This window comes from Pan paniscus, chromosome 14 (genome assembly GCF_029289425.2).
Source record: "Pan paniscus chromosome 14, NHGRI_mPanPan1-v2.0_pri, whole genome shotgun sequence".
NCBI classification, from domain to species: Eukaryota; Metazoa; Chordata; class Mammalia; order Primates; family Hominidae; genus Pan; species Pan paniscus.
Genome location: NC_073263.2, coordinates 114,625,264 through 114,652,978, shown reverse-complemented (window position 1 = coordinate 114,652,978; position 27,715 = coordinate 114,625,264). Strand labels below are relative to the sequence as shown.

General features: G+C 49.0%; 1 protein-coding gene across 2 annotated transcripts; it reads right to left on the bottom strand.

Moving 5' to 3' along the window:
• Nucleotides 1-1,120: 1,120 nt before the first annotated feature.
• Nucleotides 1,121-27,683, bottom strand: F10 (coagulation factor X). Of its 2 annotated transcripts, none has more exons than XM_003832102.4 (8): nucleotides 27,351-27,683; nucleotides 20,685-20,845; nucleotides 12,131-12,155; nucleotides 11,142-11,255; nucleotides 9,574-9,705; nucleotides 6,524-6,768; nucleotides 3,118-3,235; nucleotides 1,121-1,734 (listed from the first exon to the last, which is right to left on the bottom strand). In XM_003832102.4, the coding sequence occupies exons 1-8, from the start codon at nucleotides 27,418-27,420 to the stop codon at nucleotides 1,133-1,135; spliced, it is 1,467 nt and encodes a 488-aa protein (XP_003832150.1). In that variant the 5' UTR covers nucleotides 27,421-27,683; the 3' UTR covers nucleotides 1,121-1,132. The 2 variants fall into 2 exon arrangements, with proteins under 2 accessions (XP_003832150.1, XP_014202955.1); XM_014347469.5 differs by having other exon boundaries at nucleotides 3,128-3,235; nucleotides 27,351-27,644.
• Nucleotides 27,684-27,715: the final 32 nt, after the last annotated feature.

Here is a 27,715-nt window from a genome sequence, read left to right as displayed (position 1 = left end):
GCGGGCAGGCCAGGAATGCCCTCCCGCCCACCCTGGGAGACCGGCCCTTCCTCAGACCGTTTCTGGGAGGTCGAACACCTGTCCACTTTGATTTTCCCTGACTTCGCAACATCTGTTTACGAACGGTTTTGCCCAGCTCATGACTTTTTTGGGGAGTTTTTGTACTAGAACTGTTGAACTTTGCTTAGGGACATTACACAAGACGCAAACTGCAGGGGACGTTTGGGAGACACACGGCAGGCCTTGTCCGGAATCTTTTCTGTTTACTGAAAGTTCATTTGGTTTTCATGGCCAGTTAACTTGAGGCCTAGGGACAGTGCCAGATTGCAGCAGGGCAAGGACTAAACATCTGGACCCGAGAAGAGGAGGAGCCCCCCGAAGCCCCTCCTGCCACGCCACCACCACTCAGCACCTGAGGAGCTCCAGAAGCTTCCAGAAGCTCCTGGCCAGCTTCACTCCAGAGACTGATTTCAGTGGCCAGGCTGTGGCCTGGATGCAGGCATGCTAAAGCCCCCAGGGGGTTCTAAGGGTGGCCACGGTGGGGGCCAACTGTGCCAGGTCAGGTCGCTGCCTGGTGAGCAGGTCACCTGCCCGGGGGATGCCTGTGGCCCCCACCACACAAGCCTGAGCTGGGGTGGGGCCTGGCACCGTGCAGTTGAAGAGCACCTGGTTGTTTAAGTTAATGTAAAACGTCCGCCCCAATGAGAAGCTTTCTGGACGTTTCCCTCCCAGGGAGTCTGCGGGTCATAGGCAGTCACCGGGGAGGTGTCCAATTCCCAAGAGGAACAAGAGAGACCAGGCCAAGTGGGGGGCCTTGGGGAGGCTGCGTCAACGTGTGGGCCCCTCCCGACGCCACGGGGCCTGCACAGGCTCCCATCTGCCTCTGGGCGTGGCCCAGACGCAGGAAGGTATCTGGGGAAAGGAATGCCCATGGCAGTCATGGCACAGTATCATCCCTGGAGCCTCCATCCTGCCCCCACAGACTAGAATATTCCCTGGAGGAATCCCCAGCCTAGCTGGGAAGGGCGGAAGCTGGTGTTCCAGACAGACACTTCACCTTCCCATCTCAACAGGGCGGGAGAAGCCAGGGCAAGGTGGCAATCGAGAGACAAACCAGGCCTTGAGTGGGATCTCACTTTAATGGCGAGGACGTTATGACCTCCGGGGCATGGCTCTTGGCCTTGGGCAAGCCCCTGGTTTTCATGGACCTGTCAATCCACTTGAGGAAGGCGGTGACCTTGGTGTAGATCCCGTACTTCCCCTTACGGGCACAGCCCTCTCCCCAGCTGACGATGCCTGTCACGAAGTAGGTGTCCTTGAAGCGGGTGACGTGCGGGCCCCCGCTGTCCCCCTGGCAGGCATCCTCCTGCTTGGTGTCGTAGCCGGCACAGAACATGTTCTGGGTGATGATGAAGCTGCTGGACAGCTTGCAGCTGTTGCGGTCCACGTAGGGCACCTCCAGCATCTTGAGCCTGGTGGACTGCCGGCCCTTCTCGTGGGTGCGCCCGAAGCCGCTCACAATCCCCGTCTTCTGCGTCATCAGCGTGGACTCGGCCCAGTCACGCTCGGGGAGGCAGGCGGGCGCCACGTTCATGCGGAAGGTGATGGGGGTCTTGAGCCGGAGCACGGCGATGTCGAAGTCATAGGTCTCCTTTGTGAACCGGTTGTGCTTGATGACCACCTCCACCTCGTGCACCGCCTCACCGCCCTCCTCCTGCTCCGTGTTCCGGTCCCCTGGGACAGACGGGTGGGACTGTGCTCAGCTCAGCCGGGGACATGCTCTCGCACATCCGTTGCTTTTTAAGGAAGTTATATATATATTTTTAAATTAAAAATGGCACGTGATCACTTTTGAAAATTTGAAAAATAGAGGGAAGTGCAAAGCAGCAAATAAAAGTGCCTGTCAGCCTTGCTACCCAGGGAACCACTGGTCCTGTCTCACACGTTTGGTTCTTTAGACGGCCGCCACTCCTGTGTCCTTCGGCGGGTGCATCGTCTGTGCCAGTCGTGGGCACCAACGAGGCGTCCCAGGGCCGAAGGCTTTTGGCATCCCAGACCCAGATTGTGCGGTGTGGCCGCCGGCTGAGAGTGTAAAATAGTTGTGCCATGAATGTAAAATAGAGACTTAGCATGAAAGAAAATGTGCGGAATGTGTTATTACACCTTTAACATGATTACACATGGAAAAAGTAATATTTTCAATATGTTGAGTTAAATAAGATATATTATGGAAATCTGTGTGTGTGTGTGTGTGTATATATATATATATTTTTTTTTTTTTTTGAGACAGAGTTTTCCTCTGTCGCCTGGGCTGGAGTGCAATGGCACAATCTCAGCTCACTGCAACCTCCGCCTCCCGGGTTCAAGTGGTTCTCCTGCCTCAGCTTCCCAAGTAGCTGGGATTACAGACCTGTGCCACCATGCCCGGCTAATTTTTGTATTTTTTAGTAGAGATGGGGTTTCGCCATGCTGGCCAGGCTGATCTCGAACTCCTGACCTCAGGTGATCTGCCCGCCTCAGCCTCCCAAAGTGCTGAGATTACAGGCATGAGCCACCACACCCAGCCTGTTTTTTTATATTTTAAAATGTATAATAGAACATTTAATGTTAGAAAAATATCAGTTTACATATATTGCTTGCATTTGTAGCTTGTGTTGGGTTTGTACTGAGCAGCTCTAGGGTCTAGTGGACAAAGACAGATGTTAATGAAACAATCCCACAAATAAAAATAGAAGAGACAGAGGTGCTTGGTGTTCAGAGTATGTTAAAGAGCAAGGGAGGTCTGGAAGGCTCCCAGTAAAAGACACTGAGACACAGAACATTAGCTGGACATGCAGACCCAGAGACCCAGGACCCAGAGACTCGGAGACCCGAGACCTGGACACCCAGTGGGAGAAGGGCTGGGCTGGTTCCCCTCCCCTCCCCGTCCTCCTCCCCACTCTTCCCCTTCCTCTGCTTCCTCATCTTCTTCCTCTGTGAAATGCCCCTAACCCCTACAAATAGGATTTCAGGATTTCAACCAGTGTTCCCAACAAATTCCATCAGCTTTAGTGGTTTCTGAAAAGCAGACAGTGACAGTGCCCCCCACCACGGCCCTGGGGGCTGTTGGTCACTTACCTACCCTCACCTTGAATCTCTTGGCTTGGTAGAGACAGTGGGCTGCCGTTAGGATGTAGAACTCACTCAGAATGGTTCCACCACAGAACCCCTCGTTTTCCTCATTGATGAGCAGGGCCTGTGACAGACGTGACAGGCTCAGTGTGGCTGGCCAGGTGGACAGGTGTTGCCTGACTGAGAAGCCAGCTCTTCAGGTGGCACTGCCCGGCCCTCCCCATGCCAAGCTGTCCTCTTCGGTCTCCTGCCATCCACCCAAGGACAGTTCCTTGTCTGTCTCTTTTCTCTGCCTGTGCCACACACTCACTGATATAGGGAGTCATCTCTTCTTTCTACCAACTCCATCACAGAGCTCTCTAAAGTCTCATGCACACGACACATCTGTCCATGCTTTGGAAAAGATGCTCCCTGTGGGAGCAGCCTTTCCTGTCTCTGTGGCAGGATTTCTACCTGGGACCAGGAGACGCCAGTCTGTGCAGAAACATCTGCCACAACCGGTGTGCCTGCCTGGTGTCCCGACGGTTCAGCAGTGTGAGCCTGTCCCCCATGGTGCACGGACACCTCCACCCCAGGTGACTTCCTGGGGGTCCCTGTGGCAGCTCCTGTGAAGGGTCTCCTACCTGCCAGGACTTGGAACACGGTCCCAGGGGAGCAAGCACTGACAGGGGTGCCACATGCTGTCCCTAGGGAGCTGGACTTGCAAGTTTGGAGCCCGGGCATATTTTGGTTTTCTTTTCTCTGGGGAGTTTCCCGTCCTGTGATAGTGGCTGGGCACATGTACAGACCAATGAAACTACTGACAATACTGAGTCTTAAAACATTTCTTAAAACATTCATGGCTAGAAAAGGGGTCATGTTTTTGCCTCTTTTTTGCATAATTTGTCAACTCATCATCCAGCTTACATGAGGGAAAGTCAGGCTTTCTAAGACATGAACACCAACCGTTCTTCCTAAAGATGCAGATGAGGCCACTTGCCAAGACTCGAACCAGGAAACAAGAATCGCAAACCTCAATAGACTGGGCGAGGGCCCCTCCAGTGAGCCCTCCAGGGCGCCCCGCCCTGGTCCCCCAGCCCAGGACCCCCTCCAAAACCCCGCCTGCAGCTCCAGGTCCAGCTCCTCAGCCCCACAAGAAGCTTTTCCTGCTCATCCTCCGTGGGGTCTCCTGCATCGAGGTTCTTGCCCCAACCACACAGTGCCTGGGACTGGGAGGATTTCGGTCTCAGCTCCCTACCTAGGTTGAGATTTCTGTGTATTGGTCACAGAGAGGCTTCACGGTTTCATATCCCACCTACACAGCACCCGGCTCAGTGCCTGACACACAGAAGGCCCTCAACAAACATGCATTGCAGAGCCACCTCAGTGCATCCCTCTCTCGCTTGGCTCTTTATAGTTAGACAGAGGCTCACCCGCCACACGGTCTGGGGTAGGGGAAGACCTGGGGGAATTCATGGGGGCGCTGGCAGCTCTGAGATTCTTGCTTGTAGGAGAGGACATTCTGGTTTTGGGCGCTGAAAATTCAAGTCCAAGTGAGGATTGCCAGAGAAAATACAGGATGCCCAGCAACAAGGTTTGGCTGTGTCCCCACCCAAATCTCATCTCAAACTGTAGCTCCCATATTTCCCATGTGTTGTGGGAGGGACCTGGTGGGAGGTAACTGAATCGTGAGGGTGGTTTCCCCATGCTGTTCTGATGGAAGTGAATAAGTCTCACAAGAGCTGATGGTTTTCTAAGGGGAAACCCCTTTTGCTTGTTCTCTCATTCTCTGTCTTGCTGCTGCCATGTAAGACGTGCCTTGCGCCTTCCACCGTGATGGTGAGGCCTCCCCAGCCATGTGGAACTGTGAGTTCATTCAACCTCTTTTTCTTTATAAATTACCCAGTCTCGGGTATGTATGTATCAGCAGTGTGAAAACTAATACACCTAGTTTGACTTGAATCAGATAAACAGCAAATAATTTTTCGCATATGTATGCTTCATGCGATACTTGGAACATACTTACACTGAAAGTATTTCTAGTTTATGTGAAATTGACATTTAATTGAAAGTATTGTGTTTTTATTTGTTTAATGTATTTCTAGTTTATGTGAAATTGAAATTTAATTGAAAGTATTGTGCTTTTATTTGTTTAATCTGGCAGCATTAGTCCAAATCAACAATCAAAGATTAGGACCTGGTATAGTGGCTCATACCTGTAACTCCAGCACTTTGGGTGGCTGAGGAGGGTGGATCACATGAGGCCTGGAGTTTGAGACCAGCCTGGCCAACATGGTGAAATTCCTGTCTCTATTAAAAATAAAAAAATTAGCCAGGCATGGCCGGGCACAGTGGCTCACGCCTGTAATCCCAGCACTTTGGGAGGCTGAGGTGGGCAGATCACCAGGTCAGGAGATGGAGACCATCCTGGCTAACACGGTGAAACCCCATCTCTACTAAAAATACAAAAAAAATTAGCTGGGCGTGGTGGCAGGTGCCTGTAGTCCCAGCTACTCGGGAGGCTGAAGCAGGAGAATGACATGAACCTGGGAGGTGGAGGTTGCAGTGAGCCGAGATCGCGCCACTGCACTCCAGCCTGGGCGACAGAGCGAGACTCCGTCTCAAAAAAAAAAAAAAAAAAAAAAAATTAGCCAGGTGTAGGTAGCGGGCGCCCGTAATTCCAGCTACTTGGGAGTCTGAAGCATGAGAATCGCTTGAACCCAGGAGGTGGAGGTTGCAGTGAGCCGAGATCGCGACACTGCACTCCAGCCTGGGCAACAGAGCAAGGTACTGTCTCTTAACAAAAAAACCTCAAAGAGTGATTTTCTTTTTTACCTTTGAAAATAAGTAGATGTGTTTTTCTCTAAGGTACTATCTACCTCCATAGGATTTAGGTGTTTGGGTAAAAAAATTCCAAAATTAGAAATGAAGCGAGGACACCAACTCTTTCTGCCTCCCATCAAACAGAAGAGCAGATGGAGGCCTTGCCCACCCGGCACCGTCCTCCTGCCCGCTGATGCCCCTGCAGCGTGGGTGGCTCCCTGGCTTTAGCCCTGTCTCCTGGTGTAGGGGAGGTTTGAGGACACTTGAGCGTGTGGCTGCGCCTTCTCCCTCTCTTCTGTTTCACAGGACAGCATCGTCCTGGGCATGCCACGGGCAGCCATGGAAATGCCCAGTGGGAAGGGGCTGAGGGGGGCGTTGCCTGGGCCCAGCCTCTCCCTCAGCCCCGGCCACTTCCCTGTGGAGCTCACAGCCTCCTTGGCTGCCCGGAGGGACGGGACAGGCAGGCAGGCTTGGGTGGCGGAGCCCCTCTGTCCTAGTTCGGAACAGTTCCTTCCCGGATTGCTATTCCAAGTGTCAGGCTGGCCTCCCCGAGGTGCACAGCGGGACAGGTGGTCTCTCCAGCAGGCCCGAGGGGACATCCTACTGTTACCTGCCAGGGACACTCCCCGTCCTTGCATTCCTGGCCTCCCACGATCCTGGTGAGGTTGTTGTCGCCCCTCTCAGGCTGCGTCTGGTTGAAGTCAAGCAGGTCGAAGGGATTCTCGGTGGGGTCCAGGTCGGCTGCGTCATACGGCTTCCATGTGATGCTGTCAGGGGCCTCCCCGCTGCTGCTGGTGGCCTGGGCCACTGACCTCTTCCTGCGTTCCAGGGTCTGTTTCCCACAGGGGTAGGGCCCTGAAAGAAAGAGGATGGCCGGGGCCTTCAGCACAGAGAGAGGCTCCCCGTAGCCTGCACAGCTTACCCTGCGGGAGAGGAGTCAGAGAGCCGGGAGGCAGAGCGCAGGGGCAGCCGGAGGGGCAGCGGGCTTGCGGGGCGAGGCCCCACGTCGTCGGCAGGGGTCGGATCTGCAGGTGAGCACAGCTGTCCCAGCGTTGGCCTCCCCTCAGGTGACCGCCTGTGAACACTGGACGCCAGGCAGCAACCCAGGCAGCGAGGGGAGTGTTGGCGTCTGCGGTTTGCCTGAAAAGGCACCAAGAAGTCAAGAAAGCTTGACGGATGGACAGAGACAAACGGGCCGGGCGAAATGGGATGAATGCATCTGGCCGGAGGATGCCAACAGGAGAACCCAAGTGCTGGGCGTGTGCGGCTCCCTGCAAAATTCTTTCCAGTGTGCTGTGTGTTGGAAAACTTTTCCTAATGAAACATTGAAGAAAAAAAAGTTTTCAGGCAGAAGGAATAGCGCACGCAAACAACTGGAGGCACAGGAGAGCGTCTGGAATAGCACAGCTCCCAGAGAGGCCACGCTGAGATGTTAGGAAGCTTCCTTTTGTATAACGGCCAATTAGGGCACCAAGGCCAAGAGAATGGCTGAAACATGGTGGAGGAAGGCAGGGGTGTGGGGGAGCAGGAGAGGAGAGGAGGGGGGAAATGGATGGCAAGGGGCTTCTCTGTGGCCACACGTGTCTGGGGTCAGATGGGCACAGCTTAGCTGTTTACTTGCTGTGCTCCTGCACAGTCTGAGGAGGCTCCGGTGAATTTGCCAGCCACAGGGGCCTTCACCCCGCTGTGCCTCAGCTCTGTCCATGTGTGCAGTCACCACCCTTCCAAGTTCTGAGTTCATCCATTATTTGGAACTGAACTTTTTTTTTTTTTTTGAGATGGAGTTTCTCTCGTCTCCCAGGCTGGAGTGCAATGGCATGATCTTGGCTCATTGCAACCTCCACCTCCTGGGTTCAGGCGATTCTCCTGCCTCAGCCTCCCGAGTAGCTGGGATTACAGGCGTGCGCCACCATGCCCAGCTAAGTTTTTGTATTTTTTTTTTTATAGAGACAGGGTTTCACCATGTTGGCCAGGCCGGTCTTGAACTCCTGACCTCAGGTGATCCACCCACCTTGGCTTCCCAAAGTGCTGGGATTACAGGCGTGAGCCACCTTGCCCAGCCTGAACTTTTTGCACTACGAAGTAGATTATGTAATTTTATTTTCACACATCACATTTGCCTTTTGATTTTTTTTTTTTTTTTTTTTTTTTTGAGACAGAGTCTCACTCTGTTGCCCAGACTGGAGCGCAGTGGCGCAATCTCGGCTCAGTGCTCAGTGCAAGCTCCACCTCCCAGGTTCACGCCATTCTCTTGCCTCAGCCTCCTGAGCAGCTGGGACTACAGGCGTGCACCACCATGCCCAGCTAATTTTTTTTTTTTTTTTGTATTTTTACTAGAGACGGGGTTTCACTGTGTTAGCCAGGATGGTCTCCATCTCCTGACCTCATGATCCGCCCGCCTTGGCCTCCCAAAATGCTGGGATTACAGGCATGAGCTACTGCACCCGGCCCACACTTGGTTTTAAATGGATTTGTGATTGTTTCTAGAATTAAAAAATATTCGTGTGTATGTCAAGAAATGACTTCAGTTAAAATATTTTTTAACCAGCTTAAGCTTGAATGTCATTGCCAGTAGCAAGGTCAGCCACAGTGTCTTTCACTTGCTGAGATGTTTCAGGCACATAATTGAAGCAGCGCTTGAAGGATGCATATGGAACCTGGTCTTTTCTTGATCACTCATCTTTGGAAGTAAATTGTTTTCGGTAAGAAGGATATGAAAGGAAGAGTGACAGAACACTCGGGAGTAACCTGTGTCTGGAGGGGACAGTCATGGTAGCCGGGGGCAGAACACGGTCTGGGGGCTGAGCCGCACGTGAAGCCGGAAGGTGAGCTGGGTCACCAGGCTCTTGAAAAGGCGGGCCTGGAACTCTGCCCTTCGAATATGCCCCTGGGTGAGGCCAACGCTGCGGGTCGGGCCAGCTATGAGTGGGAGTGGGGTCGCTGTGCAAGGTGCAGCTGTGATGCCTAGGCCCCGCCTTCGAGGGCCTCACCTGTGCTGGCCGTGTGGAAGTGCCGGCAGCCAGGCAAGCCCAGCGTAGGCAATGCCCACGGGGTCAGGACAGGGAGGCTCGTCCCCACCCTGCCCAGTCCCCTGCCTGTCCTGTGCTCACTGCCCTCTGGCCGCCTGTTGTCCACATTCATCAAGGAAAAGAAAAACTACGTTCAATGCACACTGGTCCTGGTAAAAGGAGCTCAGAGCCTGAGCGTCCTCTGACTCCCATCCCAGCCCCGCACCTTAGCTCCAGTTCCTCGGGCCAGCTCTGCCCTTTGCCTGCCCTGGTGCTTTGAGCCCTTGCACTGGATCCCCCCACAGTCCAAACGCAGACTGAGGGCCTGCGGTGGGCCAGGCATTGTGCAAAGTGCTCCAGGGATCACCCAAGCAGTCAGGCAATAGTGTTGGTCCCATTTGTCAGATGGGGAAGCTGAGGTTAAACAGCAGATCTGGCTTACAGAAATAATGGGTCTGTTTCCAAACCTCATGGTCTTCATGTTTGAACCACCTGGGCCCAGAGCCCAGGGCTCAGTCCTGTCCTCTTGGTGTCACTGTTACCTGCCAGGCCCGCCCAGAACATGCCTGTGTCCCCGCCCCCCCGGCATGGGCTTGACCTCCCTGGCCCGGCCCAGCGGCAGCTGGCGGCTGTGGCCCAACGTGCCTCCTACCTGTGGGAATGCAGGCCTTGCCGTTGTCAGCCAGGGTGTACCCGCGGGCGCAGGAGCACACCACAGAGTTCTGTTCCTCGTGGCAGAACTGGTCACAGTCCCCGTTGTCCAGGCTGCAGAGCTTCCGTGTGACTGCAAAGGAGAGGCACGTTGGCTCTGGGGACAGCTAGAGAAATGGAGGCTGGGCTGGCCCAAGGGTGCCAGCTACATCCACTTGCCTGTCAGCCACAAAGCGGCCATTGGGTTGAGCAAAGGGCCAGAGCCAGGCGACAGGTACACTTGCCTTGAAGGGCAACCTCACGGGTCATGGGGAGCTCGTGGTGCAGTGCCCGGTGTAGCCAGAAGCCAGGCTCCAGGTACCTGCCCCTCACACCTCCGGGATGGCCGGTACCCCCTGCCCCAGCAGCACTCACATTACGGTCACTCCACATCCCTCTGTGTGGGTTTTGATGAAAAAGTAATCACAGTGCAAAGATCAACATGCCTGAAATTTTAGAAAATGTGCATAATAGCCCTGGGAGCCTGAACAGGGTTATGCCTCATAAGTTACCAAATGGTGTTCCAGGGAGGCGACTGCGGACTTGGAATGGAATGATGCGTAATTGATATTCTCATCAGGGAAAACTCAAAAGTAATCCAATCTAAGAACACAGTCTAAAGATGATCAATTAGGCCAGTGCTGTGCCTCACGCCTGTAATCCCAGCACTTTGGGAGGTCGAAGCGGGCGGATCACCAGGTCAGGAGATCGAGACCATCCTGGCTAACACGGTGAAACCCCGTCTCCACTAAAAAATTAAAAAAAAAAAAAAATTAGCCGGGCATGGTGGCGGGCGCCTGTAGTCCCAGCTACTCGGGAGGCTGAGGCAGGAGAATGGCGTGAACCTGGCAGGCGGAGCTTGCGGTGAGCTGAGATCGTGCCACTGCACTCTAGCCTGGGCCACAGAGCGAGACTCCGTCTCAAAAAAAAAAAAAAGATGATCAATTAAGTACTTTAAAAGAAATGCAAATCTTTTTCCTTAGGGAAATTGATCTAACAGTAGCCTAACTTTTTATTTAAAACTTAATCACCACATTAGAGAAAGCACTTAGTGATTTTTCCACGTAGAACTAATTAAATGTATCACATTTTTATAATTGGGCAATCACAAATATTCACAAATATTGACACCTGCATCCATACATGTAAATAAGAGGTGATTTAGAATCACTGCACAGGGTCATAAGGAGCGGGAATAACAGGGCAATGCACTTGGCCCCAAGGAAAACAGAGAGTCCACTCTTGTTTACACATGAATGGATCACACGCTTCATCAATGTTCTACAGTCTCTCTCGGAGGAGCAGAGAAGTGACTGTGTCTCTCTCATCATGCCCCCAAACCGAATCGTTTGGGGGACATATTGGGGCTTTTTTTTCTATTGCTATAGTGGCACAGTATAATAGAGCCCAGACTTTGTAAATCAGAAATGACTTAAGATTGTTTCATTAGGCGTTTTCACTTCTTCCCCCGCCCACCTGCCACTCTTCAGGGGCATCTGATCTGAAGGTATACCAAGCAGAGGAACCTACATAATTCACAGTTTTTGCCTTCGAATCCTTCTAAACAGGTGCAGGTGTATTCCCCGAGGCCGTCTTTACATTTGCCCTGGTTCTGGCAAGGACTGGTCTCACACTGGTCGCCATCTGCAAAGAGAGGATTTCGAAACTGGAGTCTGCAAGCTGTTTCCGGCATCATGGAAACAGTTTTGCTGTGCTAACCTTGGCCCTGCCGTTCAGATAGCTGGAAGAGTCTTCCGGTTTCTCTGTAAACAACTCCCCCTCTTTGGACTTTATTTGATCCACCCCCTTTTGTGGCCATGTGTACGTGATACCTTTATCTAGGTGGATCACCGGCCCAGCTTTTTGATTTTTGCCGGTGTTTTGCAGTGTGTTTACAGTCAGAGGTGACCACAGGGACCAACTGGAAGGATGGAGGAAAGGTGAGAGCCTGATGCTCATTTCTGGGCTGGGCCTTGACGGGAGAGGAGGTTAGGGTTCCTCTTTCCAAATCATCCTGGGGCAAAATGAGAAGGCAAACACTAACACGGGGCTTCCCATTTCTTGGAGGATTTACACAATCTCATTTAGAGATAGGCCCAGTTGTCATTTTGAGAAATGTGAATACTGTTACCAGGTAGTCATGACTGAGGCCACTTCAGATGCTATTAAGCATTAAATCAAGGTGGTTACCTTAGTCGGGAATCTAATCTTTCAGACTCTGTTTTTTGCTTTTACCGAATACACTTTTATTTAAGAAAAGTTATCATGGAATTTGGTATCCTCAAATGAGAATGAACTGATTTAAATATATATCTCTAACTCAATAACAAAACTAGGATTAGTATAAAATTACTCTAAAAACTCTTTTACAATAACTATTATGGAAACACCCTGAAGGAAAAAGTCTTAAATGAGTAAAATTAGAACAAAAGCAGAAAGGAAATTCAGGAACTATTTTCAAAATTCAAATATCCTAATGAACCCCTCTCACTGCAGGTTAAAACAGAAAAAATACTGACCTTTGTATTTATTCCAGAATTCATTCTAAAAGGAAAAAAGAGATTTAAAAATATATTAGGGAAAACAGAGACATTTTATACCAATAACAACCATAATTAAGTGGCTCAAGCTGAATAGGATATTTTCCCCAATGGAAGTCGCTTTTACGAATGAATTGTTCTAGAGCTATTCAATCTAAAGAGGAAAGCTATTCAGATCTTCTGCATCTGTGAAGATGTGGCTTCAGTCCTCTTAAATGAACCATCTTTGTTGAATATTGAAAATATTTTCAAGTTAATTACCTAGAAACGGGTTGCACCAAGAATGGCTTGCTCTGTTTGCTACTCCCGAGCTGGTCAATGGATGGTTTTTAGTTGCTATGCCTGAGTTAACATTCAGACAAGGGTCACGTGCTTGTCAATAGTCATTACGTTAGCTGAAAAATATTCATTGCTGATTAGCTTAAAACAGGTCATCAAGAGCCTAGATTACACTAAAAAATGTCCACAGTCTTATTGTTTTTTAACTCTCTGCAGTTGGTTGAATAGTGTCCTCCCTGCTAATTCAGGTCCACCTGCAGCCTCAGAATAGAACCTTAATTGGAAATCAGGTCTTTGCAGATGTTAACTAAGCCAAGGCTGTAGATGAGATCATGCTGGGTCAGTGTGGGCCCTAAATAAAGGAGAACGTCCTTACAAGAGACAGAAAAAGTCACACAGAGGCACAGAGAGAGAAGGCCATGCGAAGATGAAAGCAGAGACAGGAGCGACGCGTCCGCAGCCCAAGGATGCCCATGATTGCCGGGTGCTCCTGGAAGCGAGCAGAGAGCCTGGGACAGAGACTCTCTCAGAGCCTCCAGAAGGAACCAACACTACTGACACCCTAATTTCAGACTTGTCTCCAAAGCTGCGACAATAAATCCCTGTTATTTTAAGGCGTTTGTAGTGCTTTGTTATGGTTGCCCTAGGAAGCAAATACACTATCTTCTTACTTTTTTACTTTTAAAATTCTCACACAGCAAAACCAATGTTTTGGTGTACACTTCTATGAATTTCAACACATGGAGAGACTTCTGTAGCCACCAGCATCATCAGGATGCAGTACAGGTCCATCCTTCCCCCCAAATACCCCATGCCATCTCCCGCACCTGCCAACCCTTGGCAAACCCTGTCCCACCACTAATCTATTCTTTATCACAATGATAACAACTTATTGAGCATGTCATGTAAATGAAAGTGTATATTATAGGACCTTGTGAAACTAGCTTTTCATTCAATACAAAGCCTTTGAAATTCATGCAAGTTGTATCAATACTTTCTTACTTGTTGTTGCTGACAACTATTATATTGTATGGGTACACCCAGCAAAATACATTTATCTTACTTCCAGCTTTTGGCAATTAAGAATAGAGTTGCTGGCCAGGCATGGTGCCTCACGCCTATAATCCCAGCACTTTGGGAGGCTGAGGTGGGTGGATCACTTGAGGTCAGGAGTTCGAGACCAGCCTGGCCAACATGGTGAAACCCCATCTCTACTAAAAGTACAAGAATTAGCCTGCCATGGTGGCACACACCTGTAATCCCAGCTACTTGGGAGGCTGAGGCAGGAGAATCACTTGAACCTGAGAGGAGGAGGTTGTAGTGAGCCGAGATTGTGCCATTGCACCCCAGCCTGGGCAACGGGAAGACTCTGTCTCAAAAAATAAAAATTAAAAAAAAAAAAAAAAGACTAGAGTTGCTATAGACATCTATGTACAGGATTTTATGTGGAAATAAGTTTTCATTTCTCTAGGGTAAATGCCCAGAAATGGGATTGCCGAGTCCTGTGGTAACCTTATATAACTTTATAAGAAACTGTCGAATTCCTTTTCAAAGTGGCCGTGCCATTTTGCATTCCCACGAGCAGTGTATCAAAGTTCTGCTTTCTCCGTGTCTTAACCAGCACTGTTCTGTGTCAGTGTTTTTTACTCTACGAGTATATAGTCGTTCTTATTGTGGTTTTTATCTGCATTTCTGTAATAGCTAATAATGTTGAGTATCTTCTCACATGTTTATTTTCTATCCATATATCCTCTTTGGCGAGTTGGCTGTTAAGGTCTTTTGTTTAACTGGGTGTTTATTTTCTTCTTCTGATCTGTTAAGATTTCTTTATATATTCCGAATATGATTCCTTTGTTGGATATGTGATTTGCAAATATTTTCTCTTAGTTTGTAGCTTGTGTTTTCATCCTCTTAACAGTGTTTATTTCTGAAGTGCAAAAGTTTTTAATTTTGATAAAGTCCAATTTATGACTTTTTTCTTTTATTAATCATTCTTTTGGTGTCATGTCTAAGAATTTTTGCCTAGCTCCATGTCATAAATTTTGTTGTATTTTCTCCTAAAAGTTTTATAGTTTTGTATTTTATGTTTGGATCTATTATCTATATTGTGTTAATTTTTGTATAATTGTGAAGTTTGGGTCAGGTTCATTTTTTTGCATATAAATATATAATTGTTCCAACACTGCTATGGTCTCAACATGCCCCCCATACATAAGTTAAAATTTAATCGACAATGTAATAGTATTAAGGGTGAGATCTTTAGGAGGTGATTAGGCCATGAAGGCTCTGCCCTTGTGAATAGGATTAATGTCCTTATAAAAGAGGCTTCACACAGTGTTTGTCCCTTCTGTGCTTCTGCCTTCTGTCAGGTGAGGATGCAGCCATGAGGCACCGTCTTGGAAGCAGAGACCAGGCCCGCATCAGGCCCCATATCTGCTGGTTTCTTGATCTTGGAGGACTTCCCGGCCTCCATAACTGTGAGCAATAACCTTATTCTGTTTATAATTTACCCAGTCTGATCTATTTTGTTATAGAAGCACAAACAGACTGAGACTAATATAATTTGTTGAAAAAGACAATTCTTTCTTTTTTTTTTTTTTTTTTGGAGACAGAGTTTCGCTCTTGTTGCCCAGGCTGGAGTGCAATGGCTTGATCTTGGCTCACTGCAACCTTCACCTCCCAGGTTCAAGTGACTCTCCTGCCTCAGCCTCCCGAGTAGCTGGGATTACAGGCGCACACCACCACGCCCAGCTAATTTTTGTATTTTTTTAGTAGAGACGGGGTTTCACCATGTTGGCCAGGCTGGTCTCGAACTCCCGACCTTAGGTGATCCACCCACCTCGGTCTCCCAAAGTGCTGGGATTACAGGCATGAGCCACCGCACCTGGCCGAAAATTGATATCTTAATATGTTGAGTCTTTCAATCCATGAACACTGTATGTGTCTCTATTTATTTAGGTCTGTTTAAATACTTTCATTGGAATTTTGTAGATTTTGGGATAAAGATCATGTATATGTTTTATTAGCTTTACATATAAGTATATAATTTTCTTTGAAGCAATTGTAAGTGGCATTTAAAAATTTTTGGCTTACAAATAACTGTGCATTGCTATTACATAAAAATGTGATTAACACGTGTGCTGACCTTGTATTCTGTGACCTTGTTACACTCATTTGCAAATTTTAGGAGCATTGATATGGTTTGGCTTTGTCCCCACCCAAATCTCATCTTGAATTGTAGTTCCCATAATCCCCATGTGTAGTGAGAGGGACCCAGTGAGAGGTAACTGAATCATGAGGGTGGTTCCTCCATGCTGTTCTCGTGGGAGTATGTTCTCATGAGATCTGATTTTTTTTTTAAGAGGATTCCCCTTTTGCTTGGCTCTCATTCTTCTCCCTCCTACAGCCATGTGAAGAAGAGCACGTTTGCTTCCTTTTCTGCCATGATTGTAAGTTTACTGAGGTCTCCTTAGACATGTAGAACTGAGTCAATTAAACCTTTTTTCCTTTATAAATTACCCAGTCTCGGGCAGTTCTTCACAGCAGCGTGAGAAGGGACTAAAACAAGCTTTTCCCCCTTCACATTCTTTAGGATTTTCTATATGCATGATCATGTCATCTTCAAATAGTGATAACTTTATTTCTTTTTCTTGACTTACTGAAGGCCTTCCTTAGAGCTAGGACTTCCAGTATAATGTTGAATTAGGAGTGTTGGGAATGGACATTCTTGTGTTGTTCCAGTCTCAGGGAGAAAACCTTCAGTTTTCACCTTTAAGTATAATATCAACTGTAGACTCTTTGTAGATGAACTTTATTATGTTGATAAAATTCCCTCCTATTCATATTCTGCTGATAGGTTTTTTATAAAATCATAAATGGATGTTAAATTTTGCCAGATTTGTTTGTTGCATCAATTGACATGATTATGTGGATGTTCTCTTTTGTTTATATGGTGGATTACATAATTATTTTAAAATATTGAGCCAGTCATGTGTGCCCCAGAAAAACTCACTTGGTCATGGTGTATTATTACTCTTTTAAAAATATATTGCTGCACCGTTTGCTAATATTTTGTTGAGGATTTTTATGTCTAGATTCATGAGAGATATTGTTACGTAGGGTGGTTTTTGTTTTCAGTATTTGTCTGGTTTTGACATCAGGGTAATGCTGGCCTAAAACAAACTAAGAAGTGTTCCCTCTTCTATGTTCTGGAAGAGTTGTATAGAATTGGTGTTCTTTTTGAAATGTTTGGTAAAATTCTACCAGTGAAACCATCTGTACCTGAACATTACTTTTTCAGAAGGTTTTAAATTAAGGATTGAATTGGCAGGTATCTCTTTCATCTTGTGTATGTTTTGGTGGCTTGTGGTATTGAAGAATAGGCTCATTTCATCCAAGTTCAAATCTCATGCAAATTTATATATGCAGAGTTGTTCAAAGTATTTTCTTATTATACATTTAACATCTACAGTTTCTGTAGTGATGTCCCCTCTCTTCCATTTCCAACATAGGTCCTTTTTCTTGTTTTTGTTTGTTTTTTTTTATTCCTGTCAGTCTTGTTTGAGTTTCATCAGCTTATTAATTTTGTCTATTATTTTTGTTTTAAATTTCTTTGATTTCTGCTTTTTCAATTTCCTTTTGGTTTTTTTCTTTTTTTCTAGTTTATTAAAGTGGAAGCTTACATAAACAATTTGAGACCGTCTTTCTTTTCCCATATGAGCATTTAATGCTATAAATTTCCCTTGAAACACTGCTTTTTTAGCTGCATCCCACAGATTTTATGTTACATATTCATTTTTGTTCAGCTCAAAATACTTTCTTACTCCCCTTAAAATTTTCTCTTTGACTCACAGATTATTTATACATGTGTGACTTAATTTCCAAGTACTTAGGGAAGTTTCCAGTTATTTTTCTGTTAGTAATTTTTAGTTTAATTCCATTATGGTCAGAAAACATACTTTATGTGAGTTCAATCTTTTTATTGAGGTATGCTTTAAGACACAGGATATAGTCTACCTTGAGGAATTTTCCATATGTGGAAGGAAAGTGTACTTTGCTATTGTTGAGAATCCTATAAATGTCCATTAGATTCAGGTCAAGCGATGTCTGGAAGACTGGAGGAAAAAATGATAAACTCACAGCCAGTTGTATCATATCATACATCTAATTGTAGTCTTATTCTGCAATACACTGCGATTTACTTTTTAGGGTCCTCAAATAGCTGCTACATGCATTCTATCCATGTTTTGGAGCTACACTCAGTGGGAGAGGCAGTGTGGAATGTGATTTCTTCATCTTATCTGGAATTGGAACTTGTTGATAACCTTTAATTCAGTCGTCTCTCTCTGGAGAAGCCACTCTTAGATGATAATCTAGAAGAAATGCATGCATATGTGTTTTCTTAATAGCAATATTTAGAAATAACTTATATGGCCAAACTCTGAGAAGAGTAAATGCATCATACAATAAAATATAGCTTAGCTATAGGGTAGCTATATATAAGTAAAGAAGAGTGTTTGAGAAACGATGCTGAGTGAAACATAAACTTGGATCAGCATTATTTACTTTTACTAAAGAAAAATTCTACCAGTGGAAAAAAATATATGTATATATAAGAAGTATTTGAAAATATTTCCGAAAATTCTAAATTTTTTCTGTTAGAGACAAGTCATTTATTTGCTAACAAGTAATAAAAAGGAATTCTTAATTTAATTAAGAATTAGAGTAGACCTTGATCTTTTGCAGAAATGCAAAGATATCTGAGTCACACAACTTAGACAATTAAAATTTTCTAGATAGAAGTGTCAATGTTGCGCTTTCCATTGTATTAGTGGCTGCTACATTCTCTTTCTTCAAGTTTCATGCCAGGAGTCAGAAATATTTCCTTGATGTTGTGGGAGTCTGTGAGAAACATGGTAACACATTTGATTGTCACGCTCCAACCAGCTGTGGGCGGAAGCCCATATTCCAGGGTTGCATGGAAGCTTTCATCTATGAATGTGGCCTCATCATCTTTGCTGGCCTTGTCTTGTTTGTCAACAGCTGCTGCTGTTGCTGCATGGAAACATTCAGCTATCTTCATGACAAATAGCTCAAAGTGCTCAGTGAGACCCTCTTAGAGTGATCATTTGGTCAAAGAGCTCATTATCTGCAGGTGATAACAGATAAATGTGGGACTGATGTAAGTCACTTTCAGGAACTCCTTGACAAGTTTATCAAGGCGCCTGAATATGTTCTGAGGTAGAAGACTTTCAAAAGCTTTTGTTACATAGATATCACCAAGAATTTTTTGAGTTTCTTCAGTTCCAAAGAGGTTAGTTTCTGGCAGCGTCACACCCAGCACTTTTTCAAGCTCTTCTACCACACTGATTCTCCAGAAGGGTGAGGAGAAGTCAACCCATAGGTTTGGCTTTCTGAGCCATCTGGATGGTGGGTGACCTTGTAACCACCTGTGATGTGCTTCATCCCTGACATAATCTTTTCTTGGATTTCAATGAGATCATGACAGTCTGCACAGACCATATAGGGTGGCAAATCAAATACATTCTCTTATTCCTTAACTGGCATCCAATTTCATAAATCCAGTCAATGCTACTAACCAGCATCTGAAGGTAGAGTCCTGGAGCAATTCTCAAATACAAGTTAATGTCCAGCTTGTTGTAGCAGGTGATGAAAGGCTTAGCCCCTGCTACCCGGGATGACGTTCATCATGAGGGTTTCAATGTCTAGAAATCTCAACTCATCCAAAAACCTTGTCATATATGTGGTGATCTTAGGGCAGATGATACACTGCTTTCTCAGAAAGTCACTCAGGATCAAATCCAAGTACTCAAATAATATTGGGTCTCCTTGCCTTTGAGGCTAAAGTAAGGATGGGGCAACATGTGAGCCAGGAGGCAGCAGTGCAATTTTGCAGGGGCTGATGCTGCGCTCGCCCTTCTTGGTGTTTCCTAGATTTTCCTGGACTCTGAGAACGTCTCCCTGAGGCAGTTTATTTATTGACTTATAATTCCTTGACCTGGCCATAACTTGTAACTTCACCCTGGTCCGCAGGGGTCATTAGAAGGTGAACTTTCCCCAGCTCTTTTGGCATGGATCTCCAGGGTGACATCAGTCAGGTGGTCCCAGGCTGCAGGTGACTGCACTCCGGGATGAAGCAAGCGAGTAATGTCCACATGGAAGCTGCAGGGGTCTTCCCCAGTAACCTTCGGCGGTGGCCTGCACTGGGGGACCTGTAAGGGGCCTCAAAGTTTCCATTTGGGTCCACAGTTAGTGGTGTGGCTGATGGCACCAGCCGCGGCTGGCCTAGCTGTTGCTCACTGAGCTCCGGCTTGGCCCCCTTCTCGGCTACTTTCTTCTCTTCAGCTCATTCTTGTCAGTTCGGCATCACCACCGCCCACTTCCACTTCAGAGCCCTGTCCTGCAGGCACCTTTCCTGACGCCTGGGGTGAGGAAGTCGAGACCCCTCGGCCATTTCCAGGTTCGCTCGAAGCCCCGCCTCTTCGGGGGAGAGGAGGGTAGCGTCTTCCGCGCGGGGCTGCTGCGGCTGCGCAATCGCGGCCTGGTGTCATTGCTCTCCTCCTACTGCGCAGACGCGGTGCTGGGTTCGTCGTCCGGTGTGGATGCCGGTCTGCCTGCTGCGCAGGCACCGTGCTGGGCCCGCGGCCTGGCCTCAGTGCGTGTCCTTTTGCTGCGCAGGCGCAGTGCCGGGTTCGCGGCCCAGCCTCAGTGCTAGTGCTTCTGCTGTGCAGGCGCAGTACTGGGTTCGTGGCCTGGCGTCAGTTGTGCGCCTGCGCGCTGGCGCTCTAGGCTGTGGCTCTCAGCGACTACGGAGGCCAAGGCAGGACGCGGGCTGCGGGCGTGGGAGGGCACGATCTCAGCTCACTGCAACTCGGCGAGGCGCTGGCCGAGACCATGACTATTGGTTTTTAGGTTAACATTTTATTTTTAAATAGAACTTAACTTTGGCAGAAGCCCTGTGACCTTCAAGGGACTTGGGCGCATCCCTCCCCGCTGAGTCCTCGCCGGGAAGGAGTCAGCGCGGGGGCGGCACTGATGTCCCTGTGGGCGGCACTGATGTCCCTGTGGGCAGGACTCCGCCGAGGCCTCGATTTGCTGGGCCCCGCCCCTGAAAGCCTTCGCGCACGCTGCCCCTTCCTCCAGGCCGCCCCCCTGGATGGACGGAGCAGCGGGGCCAGCGAGGGCGCTGTGGCCTGAGCTCCTTACCAACAGCCAGGCTATCCCCAGCCCTTACCGTCTTGTCGCTGTCCTCAAAGACCTCGCGGGCCTCTTCGTATGAGCAGGTCTCTTCCATGCACTCTCTTTCGAGGTGTCCTTTCTTCATCTCTTCGAGAAAGGAATTGGCCCTCGTGACCCTCGCCAGGATGTTGTTGGCCTGCTCCCTGCGGATGAACACTGGAAGGCAGGGAGGACAGGGTTAAAAGCTCTGGTCACCCTCACCCAGGCTCCTCTTCACCCAGGCTCCCCCTCACCTATGCTCCCTGACTGCCATGTCCCTTGCCATATCCAGATCACAAAAGGCGGATCACTCTCTTGTAAACCAAAAATAAAATTCTAAGCCCCCAACTCACTGAGTGGACCCCTCCTCTCTGCCAAGGGAATTCCATAGGAACCTGAAAGACTAGTTGGGGCCATGAGGGGAAGCAGGTCCCACACGCCTCATTATTTCTTCCTTTGGAATTCAGGCACAGCTGACCAGCATTCACATTAAGAGACCTTGAGGCTGACCAAACAGATTCTTTGTAGCAATAAGATACCAGTTTCCAACCTGACTTCTCTAGTATAGGATCACATGACATATAGCAGGCCCTAAAATAAATGATTTTACTCCAAATTGTATTTGTTTGACATATTTTGAAATGGCCCTGCAAAGCTATCTCAGGGAAATCTACATTCTGTAGAGAACCCCCTTACCTTTCCAGGTCTTTTTCTGAGCTGAGAGTCTAGCACCTTTTTTTTTTTTTTTTCTCTTTAAGGTGGTGTTTTGCTCTGTCATCCAGGCTGGAGTGCAATGGCACAATCTCAGCTCACTGCAACATCTGCCTCCCAGGTTCAAGCCATTGTCCTGCCTCAAGAGGAGATTCTACTGTCTCAGCCTCCCGAGTAGCTGAAACTACAGGCAAGCACCACCACACCCAGCTAATTTTTGTATTTTTAGTAGAGATGGAGTTTCACCATGTTGGCCAGGCTGGTCTTGAACTCCTGACCTTAAGTGATCCACCTGCCTCAGCCTCCCAAAGTGCTGGGATTACAGGATGAGCCAAGGCGCCTGGCCATGTGTGTAGCACCTTTTAAAGGTCTGAAGAGGAAACAGTTGCCATCTATTCCCTCTAAGGGTGGCCACCTATGAGTCTTCATCTACATAACAAGAACCTTGGTCTCCACAACCTCTTATCTTAACCCAGATACTCCTTTCCCTTTATTCCAGGTCTTTAGATAATAACTCTTTCAACTGATTGCCAATCAGAATATCTTTGAAGCCACCTATGACCTGGAAGCCCCCACCTTCCCCTTTTCTGGAACGAACCAGTGTACAACTTATGCTTATTGATTGGTGTCTGTATGTAACTTCTGTCCCCCTAAAATACATAAAATCAAGCTGTGACCCAACTACCTTGGACACATGTTCTCAGGACCTTCCAAGGCTGTGTCATGGGTCATGGTCCTCACATTTGGCTCAGAATAAATCTCTTCAAATATTTTACAGAGTTTGGCTTCTTTATCAACACTTTCCTCAGGCACTTTGGGGGCTGTGGAGGGAAATGCCCATTTCCCCCCCTCCCCCCAGTTCTCTATGAGGTACAGCATGAGGCACCTGCTCTAGACTCATGCACCCTTCTCTGGAGAAGTAGACACATCCCACCCAATCAGCTCACCAGCCTCCTCACATGCTCACGCTGGCTCAGCCTGGCCACCCAAGCCCCCTTCCTTGAATTCTCCCTCCCTAGGGTGCTTTCAGCCCACTGCTCTGTGCTTTGGCTCAAGCTGTGCCCCTTCAGCCTGGCCCCACTCGTCTTTAAGGTCTCTGCTCTTTGTTATGTGGGGATTGGTGATGCTGTTTCGATTACACACTATAAAAGTACAATTTATGAAGTGCCAGGACACACATACATGCCAACTTTCAAGAAATAGTATTTATTAGTATTTCCTAAAATACAGTACTTAGTACAAAGTTTTCTATTTGATTCTACTCTTTAAAAAAAAAAATACTGAGTTGATTTCATGACTGGCAAATGAGTCTTGATCTGCTGGTTAAAATGCCCTGGATCCGAGAGTCTGTGTCCCTTGTAGAGTGTGTGTCTGTGGGCTGTGCTGTCCGCATCTCTCTGCCTGTGTCTCCTTTGTCTCTCACCCACTCCTCCTCTTTTCATTTTGACAGCCTCAGTTTCTTTTCTTGACCCTCTGTAGTCTTTTTCTGTGCTTTTTTTCCACTGAAAAATTCAATGTCTCACTACAATAAAGATGACTCTTCCAACTGATCTCTCTAGCACTGACTTTTGTCCTGAGCTCCATGTTTTCAGCTCTCTCACTATGACAGATGCCTTCCCTCATCTCAGAACTCCAAACTCTCCATGTCCAAAATTTAAAACAAGACTGCAGAATCAAGCAATCTTGAGCTTCAAAAACACCTTAGTCACTTATTATTTATTATTGGCAGAAGGGAATTATAATATCTACTCTTAGAGTTGTTTTAAAGATTCTATAAACTCCTAGTGTTGAGTTTGGTATACAGAAGGTGCTTAGTAAATCTTGGGTTCATTCCTACCTCCAGTTACTTTACCTTCCAAATTCCCCATTTCTTTTAGTGACACTGACATTATCCCACCAACGCTAGGCTTAGATTTATTATTTGTTGACCCTGCCCCATTACTCTGCGTGTCTGCTCCACTGCCACACACTTGCTCTGAAATGCAGCCCACACGTGGCTCCCTGCAACCTGTAGCCTCATGTCACCTCCACTCCACAAAAGGCACTGAGGAAGCTGAGGGGTGGGGAATGCCCATCTCCTTGGGACCCCTGGCTCTCATGTTGGGATGACCACAGCCTCAGACAAGCTGTCCAAGCCTGGCTTAGTGTTTCCCAAACTGGGACTTGCAGGCCTCCTGGGCTCCAGTTGGGGTCTGAAGACTGCGTTCTGCCTTGCCCTCGGTGCTCTGACGCACCTCCATGTGAACACCTCTCTTGGTACCTTCTCTCTTCCCCTTGGTCTCCTTCCTTGTGGCCAGATGGACATATGCCTGCTTTTTTCTCTGCTGCCCTAGAGCCACAGTGATGGTTCACAGACTTGCCACAAGGATTGGTCCCCACTCAACCGGAGCCTGACGCCCTCACTGTCTCTGGTCAATCCCTTGCGCCTCCTCTGACCTCTTAGAGGAACTCGCTGTTCTGTGATAGCGGCCACAGCTCTGTTCCCCTTGGCATCCACCCCCGAGCATCCCCAGGCTGATTGACCAGTAAGAAGTCACCTTTCCTTTGCAGCCCTTGTCCAGTTCCCGCCTTTTCCCATCTCCCTGAATGAAGCCTGCTCAGCTCTCCCCAGCTCATGGGGGTAGGACACTGCCTATAAGGTTGAGCTGGACTGTGTGAGGAAGAGGGTACAGGTGGCAGGCACGGGGTGGAAAGGGTGATGCAAGGAAGTCAAGGACCACCCAGAATCTGCCTCTAGTGGTCTTAGAACAGAGCCCAGGGTCTTCCCATGGCCAGGCCTCCCAGGCCTCACCACCTTCAACTCTGCCCTCATTCATCTCTCTCTGCCACACTGGGCTCTGTGCTGACCCTGGCTGAGCCCAACACTCACACCCCAGGACTTTTGCACCAGTCACCTCCCTGTCTGGAACATTCTTTCCACAGATACCCAAGTGGCTCAGGCCCAGCGCCCTCCGAGACACCCTCCCTGACCACACCCTCTGACGTTGCCCCCACTCGTGTCTCTTTCATCCCCTTACACTGTGCTATTTGTCTTCTAGCACCCAACCCCTCTCTGACATTACATGCTGACAGGCTCATCCTTCCCTCTGCTGGAAAAAGACTTGACGTGTTTGGTCACAGCTGTATGCCCGTGCCTAGCACAGCCGGAACTTAACCAATATGTGTTGAGGGAATGAAGGAAAGATGGCGTGCCTGGCTCGGCCCTCTGGACTGAATCTGGGCGCATCTGCTATCTGTTATGGCTGAGTCACATCAACGCTTCAGTCAGACTGAGCAGGCCGGGTCTCGGCCACGTGGCCGCACTTTCTGATGTGAGTAAAATGGGATTGGCAAAACGAAATTAAAACAAGGTTTTTAGATACTTGTCTCAAGAAATTAATGGAACACTCTAGAACTCTGATATGGAGCATCCAGATTGGTAGACATTTGTCGTGTGGTTTGTTTCTTCAGAAGCTGTTGGGAGCATTGCAATCCTCGAGCACACGGTTGTGTTTGTTGTTTTGGCAACATCAGTGAATTCCACAGTCAGCAACTGCATTTGAGCAAGTTTTACCAGCAAGCAAAATTTTCAGTCAGTAAGGTCCAAACTCATGAAGAATGGGTTTAAACTTGTTGAATGTAAAGATTGAAACTGAAGCCACGTAGCTTTAATGATTGCCAGTACAACAGCAGTAGTTTAAAGGCTGGCACTGCAGGTGCTCTGCATATTCTGATTTTATTAAAATAAAAAGTTGGATTGCAGAAAACACTCACAGGTGGCAGGACAGGGCTGAATAATGTCCCTCCAAATTCATGTCTTTCCCAGAACCTCAGAACCTGACCTAAATTGGAAATAGAACTTTTGTGATGTATTTAGTTAGGAAGACATTTTATGGGAGTAGGGTGAGCCCTAAATCCAATGACTGGTGTCCTTCTGAGAGAAAAGAAGACAGAAAAACAGCCATGGTGAGAACCCCATGCAATGATGGAGGCAGCGATGGGAGCAATGCTCCCACAAGCCACGGGCTGCAAGGCCGCTGGCACCCCGAGGCCAGGAAACAGGCCTAGAGCAGACTCTCTCCCAGCCTCTGGAGGAACCAGCCCCGCTGACGCCTTGATTTTGAACTTCCAGCCTCCAGAGCTGTGGGAGAAATGTTTCTGTTGCTTTAAGCTACTTGGTCCATTGTCCTTTCTTGTAGCAGTACCAGCAAAGGAATGCTGAGGTCCCACCGCCCCAGAAGAACTTCCGTGACTGCCAGGACAGCTGTGCTCGTTTAAAGGCTAGACTGCAGATGCTGTGTGCATTCTGATTTTATTAAAATCAAAAGTGTGCACAGCAGGGTCCTGAGTGGGACCTTCTGGGACCTGTGTTCAGCCCCACCCACCCCACAGTGCAGCTGCCAAGGCCTCTGAGGCAGAGTAGGGCAGGGAGATGGCCTGGCCCTGGCTCTCCGGGGCTGGCCATGTCCACCCAGGGTCCAGGCCGGCCCCCGGGGACACCACAGGCCATGGTTATGAGCCAGGCCCGCATCACACAGCTAAGGGTGTCAATACCCTGTGGACCCAGAGGTCCTCGAGGTGGGCGCCTGCATTTCCCATTGGCAGGAAGGGAAGCTGGCGCTCCACCAGGACTCTGCATAACTCCCCTAGTTTCCTCCTGTGGGTCTGGGTGGGCTCCTGGCCTGTCCTCTCATCCCCACCCTCTGCTTCTTCCCAGGAAGAGGAGTCCTGCCAACTTCCATTCCCAATAAGCCAGAGCAGCTTCCAGAGCCCCGGGCCGGGCTTAGGGCCTCAGGATCCTAGAGCATTCCGGCTGCAGAATTTTCTACCAATTCACAGAAGCATCTGTCTGTTTGCAGAGTAGCTTTGCTGTCGATGATGATGGCATGGGTCCTTCCAGGGCCTTGTTCCACCCACGCTGATCTCATCCCACCACAAGCATCACAGTGGGCTCCTGCACAGGGCAGTGTGGCCCGAGGAGGAGGAAGAAGGCTGGGCGAGTTGGAGCCACACAGTACCCCATGAAGACGGGAGTCCCGTTCCGCGTGGGAGACAGGAAGATGTGGCTCAGGGGACAGAGGCTGGGGAGGGCAGGGGGTTGAGGGTGGGATGGAGAAGACCCCCGTGTGATGTGACTGGAGCTCCAAGTCAGCAGGCGGAGGGGCCGTTTAGGTCAGTGATGCACTGAGGATCCACTCAGCCTTCCCAGGGGTCTCCCCTTTCCACCCCATGAGGGTCTCCCCCTGCTCCGTCTCTCCCTCACACATTCCCTTCCCAGGCCTGGGTCCCCTTGGTGCCCCTGCCTGTCCACTTTGTCCAGGATGCAAACAAGTCTAGGCTCCCTGTCTCTCGTGTCCCCACCAGAGGGGCCTCCTCTTCCTCCGCTGTCCCCAGGCTTGCCTGGCTTCTGTCCTGTCTGGGCCTCTGCTTTTGGACAGACCCGGGGGTCCTGGACAGCCCTGCTGCCCCCACCTGTCCAGCTGTGCATTAGGCAGCTCCTTCCCAGACGGAGCCAGTCCGAGAGTGGTGGCACTGGCTCGGCTCAGCCTCCTCCTCCCTGGGAGCTCCTTTGCTGTGCCCCTCGTCCTGTGCCTCCCTGTGATGGCCGATGGCTAACTGTCCTGTCTCTGCCTGCCCCAACCCCTCCCTCTCTCTCTGTCTCCGTCTTTCTACCTCTGTCTCTGCCTCTTGGCCTCCCATCTCACTGTGTCTCCGTTTCTCCCTCCCTCTCCCTTTCTCTCTCTGACTCTGTCCTTGTGTTTTTGTCTCTGTGACCTCTGATCCGCCCGTCTGACTCTCAGCCACAGGGAGCCACAGCTGGCCTTGAGGATGCCGTTGGCTGGAAAGGCCAAGCCCAGCCATCCGAGCCCAGCCTCTGGCAGCACTCAAGGCACCCACCGTCCAGGCTGCAGAGATGAGAGGGTTTCCCCAACTGCCGCCCCTCCCTGCTCCCTGGCGCTGCTTTTGGGTCTGAAGGGCGAGGGGCACTTACGACTTTCCCCGAGCAGCAGGAGGCCAGCCAGGGAGGCACTGAGCAGGACGAGGTGCAGTGGGCGCCCCATGGTGTGGCCGAGTACAGTGTCCCTGTCCTCACTGGGACAGGCTGCTGGAGCAAAGTCCACGCCCCAGCTGGGATGGCTGTTGTCTGGCTGCTTATCACTTGGCTTAGGCCTCCTGATTGGAGCCGAGACCTGCTGGCGAGGCAGGGGAATGACCACGCTGGGAACACATCCACTCTGGCCCCACCTTCCCCAGGCAGAGCTGGGCGGCCAGAGAGGCCCCGTGGAACCTCATCCTCATCAGTCACCAGGGCCGCGGGTGTGGGGACTTTCTGTTCTAAGAATAAAAACATCATTT